Raw genomic sequence first — 2,473 nt, 5'->3', positions numbered from 1 at the left:
TATATATATATATATATACACACACACACACACACACACACATATATGTATATATAAAAATTATATATACATATATGTATATATAATATATAATTTATATATATTTATAATATAATTTTATTTTACCTACAATATATAATATATATATTTATAATATATAATTTATATATTTTATATATATAATAATTTATAAATTTGTGAATAATTTGTTTAATTACAGTTGAAAAAAATAAAGTCTGTACTTTTTTCTTTTTTTTTTCTTTTTTTGTTTTTGAGACGGAGTTTCGTTCTTGTTACCCAGGCTGGAGTGCAATGGCACGGTCTCGGCTCACTGCAACCTCTGCCTCCCGGGTTCAGGCAATTCTCCTGCCTCAACCTCCTGAGTTGCTGGGATTACAGGCACGCGCCTGTAATCTGACACCGTGCCCAGCTAATTTTTTGTAGTTTTAGTAGAGACGGGGTTTCACTATGTTGACCAGGATGGTCCCGATCTCTTGACCTCGTGATCCACCTGCCTCGGCCTCCCAAAGTGCTGGGATTACAGGTGTAAGCCACCGCGCCTGGCTGTACTTTTTTCTTTATTAGTAAGAGTTAGTCACAGGTTCGTTGTAACTGGCTAGATTTATTATTTCACTATATATCTATATATCAATATAAAATCACAATTTTATATTGATACTAATATAGACACAAATATATCTTGGTGTGGAAATTTAGAAGGAAAAAAAAACACCATAGAGGGACTGTGGGGTCAAACTGATATGAGTTCAAATACTGATTCCTCTACATACTGATTTTGACTGTTAATTGTTAGTGTTTTTGTTTTGTTTTAAATTATATTTTCTTAAGTTTTTAAAGTAGGGATAGGGTCTTACCATGTTGCCCAGGCTGGTTTCAAACTCTTGTGCTCAAGTGATCCACCTGCCTCAGCCTCCCAAAGTGCTGGGATTACAAGCTTGAGCCACTGCACCAGCCTTTTAGTGTTTTTTTTTTTTTTTTTTTTGGAGACGGAGTTTCGCTCTTGTTACCCAGGCTGGAGTGCAATGGCGCAATCTCGGGTCACCGCAACCTCGGCCTCCTGGGTTCAGGCAATTCTCCTGCCTCAGCCTCCTGAGTAGCTGGGATTACAGGCACACGCCACCATGCCCAGCTAATGTTTTGTATTTTTAGTAGAGACGGGGTTTCACCATGTTGACCAGGATGGTCTCGATCTCTTGACCTCGTGATCCACCCGCCTCGGCCTCCCAAAGTGCTGGGATTACAAGCGTGAGCCACCGCGCCCGGCCCTTTTAGTGTTTTTTAAATTTTCTGATGCCTAAGGAAAGTGATGTTACTTCTCTAGACCTGAGTTGCCACTTACACAATGAGGGTGGTAAATATACCTGCCTTGCAGAATTGTTGAGAGGATTTAGTGAAATAATACATATAAAGTACATGGTCCAATGGTTACTCAAAGTAACCACTCAGTGAAAGCTCGTTTCTCTCTTCCTTTAAATATGTAAATGTCAGATTTTACCTTTAATTTAATGCCATTCTCTTCCACTCTCTCAGATAGTTATGACCAGAGTGCATTACAGGCGGTTCAGCTGGAAGATGGCACCACAGCTTATATCCACCACGCAGTGCAAGTCCCACAGTCTGACACCATCTTGGCAATTCAGGCAGATGGGACAGTAGCAGGTCTGCACACTGGGGATGCTACAATTGACCCTGACACCATCAGTGCTTTGGAACAGTATGCAGCAAAGGTATAGCATTTCACAGTGTCAAGAATGTCCCAGATATGGCTTCTTTATTTTTCACGAAAAGAAAAGAAAACAAAAAAGTACACCATCAAAAAAAAAAAAAAAAAAAAAAGGTCAGTTTTAGCCAGGCATGGCACAGTGGCTCATGCCTATAATCCCAGCACTTTGGGAGGATTGTTTGAGCACAGACCCCTGTCTCAATTTCAAAAATTAAAAAAAGAAAGAGAAACTAGCAATTCAAAGTCAAAATCAGTATCCAAAGAGATAATCATTTATCTTAAAGTAAGTTAAGTATAGAAAGAAATATTGGAAAAAAAAATAAGGGAATGGGTTGAGGTAAAGGCTTATGGAAGAGAAATGAGTCGCTGGTAATTCACCAAAAGATACACAAGGATGAAGGGCTATAAAAGAAGTAATCAAGTATAAATGAAACTGCTTATGAGTTAAAAAGTGGGAACTATAGGCCGGGCGTGGTGGCTCATGCCTGTAATCCTAGCACTTTGGGAGGCTGAGGTGGGTGGATCAACTGAGGTCAGGAGTTCAAGAGCAGCCTGGCCATCATGGTGAAACTCCATCTTTATATTAAAAAAAATATTTTAAAAATTTAAAAAGTGGGAACTGTAGGAAAAGTGAAGGAAAGTCTCAATTAAGTTTTATATCAAAAGGGTTAATTTTTTTTCCCCTGCATCGAACATGTATCTCTCATATAACTTTTTTTTTTTTTTTTT

At 38.2% G+C, this 2,473-nt stretch overlaps 1 protein-coding gene across 1 annotated transcript in view; it reads left to right on the top strand.

Annotated features, from left to right (window-relative positions):
- The window catches only part of ZNF143 (zinc finger protein 143), a 77,805-nt gene that overhangs the window by 18,579 nt on the left and 56,753 nt on the right, over positions 1-2,473 (top strand). Inside the window, exon 6 of the mRNA XM_037728441.1 lies at positions 1,552-1,748. Coding sequence (XP_037584369.1) covers positions 1,552-1,748 — 197 coding nt within the window. The remainder of the gene's footprint in view (positions 1-1,551; positions 1,749-2,473) is intronic.

This window comes from Cebus imitator, unplaced genomic scaffold (assembly GCF_001604975.1).
Source record: "Cebus imitator isolate Cc_AM_T3 unplaced genomic scaffold, Cebus_imitator-1.0 Scaffold265, whole genome shotgun sequence".
Taxonomy (NCBI): Eukaryota; Metazoa; Chordata; class Mammalia; order Primates; family Cebidae; genus Cebus; species Cebus imitator.
This window is presented reverse-complemented; position numbering and strand designations above follow the sequence as displayed.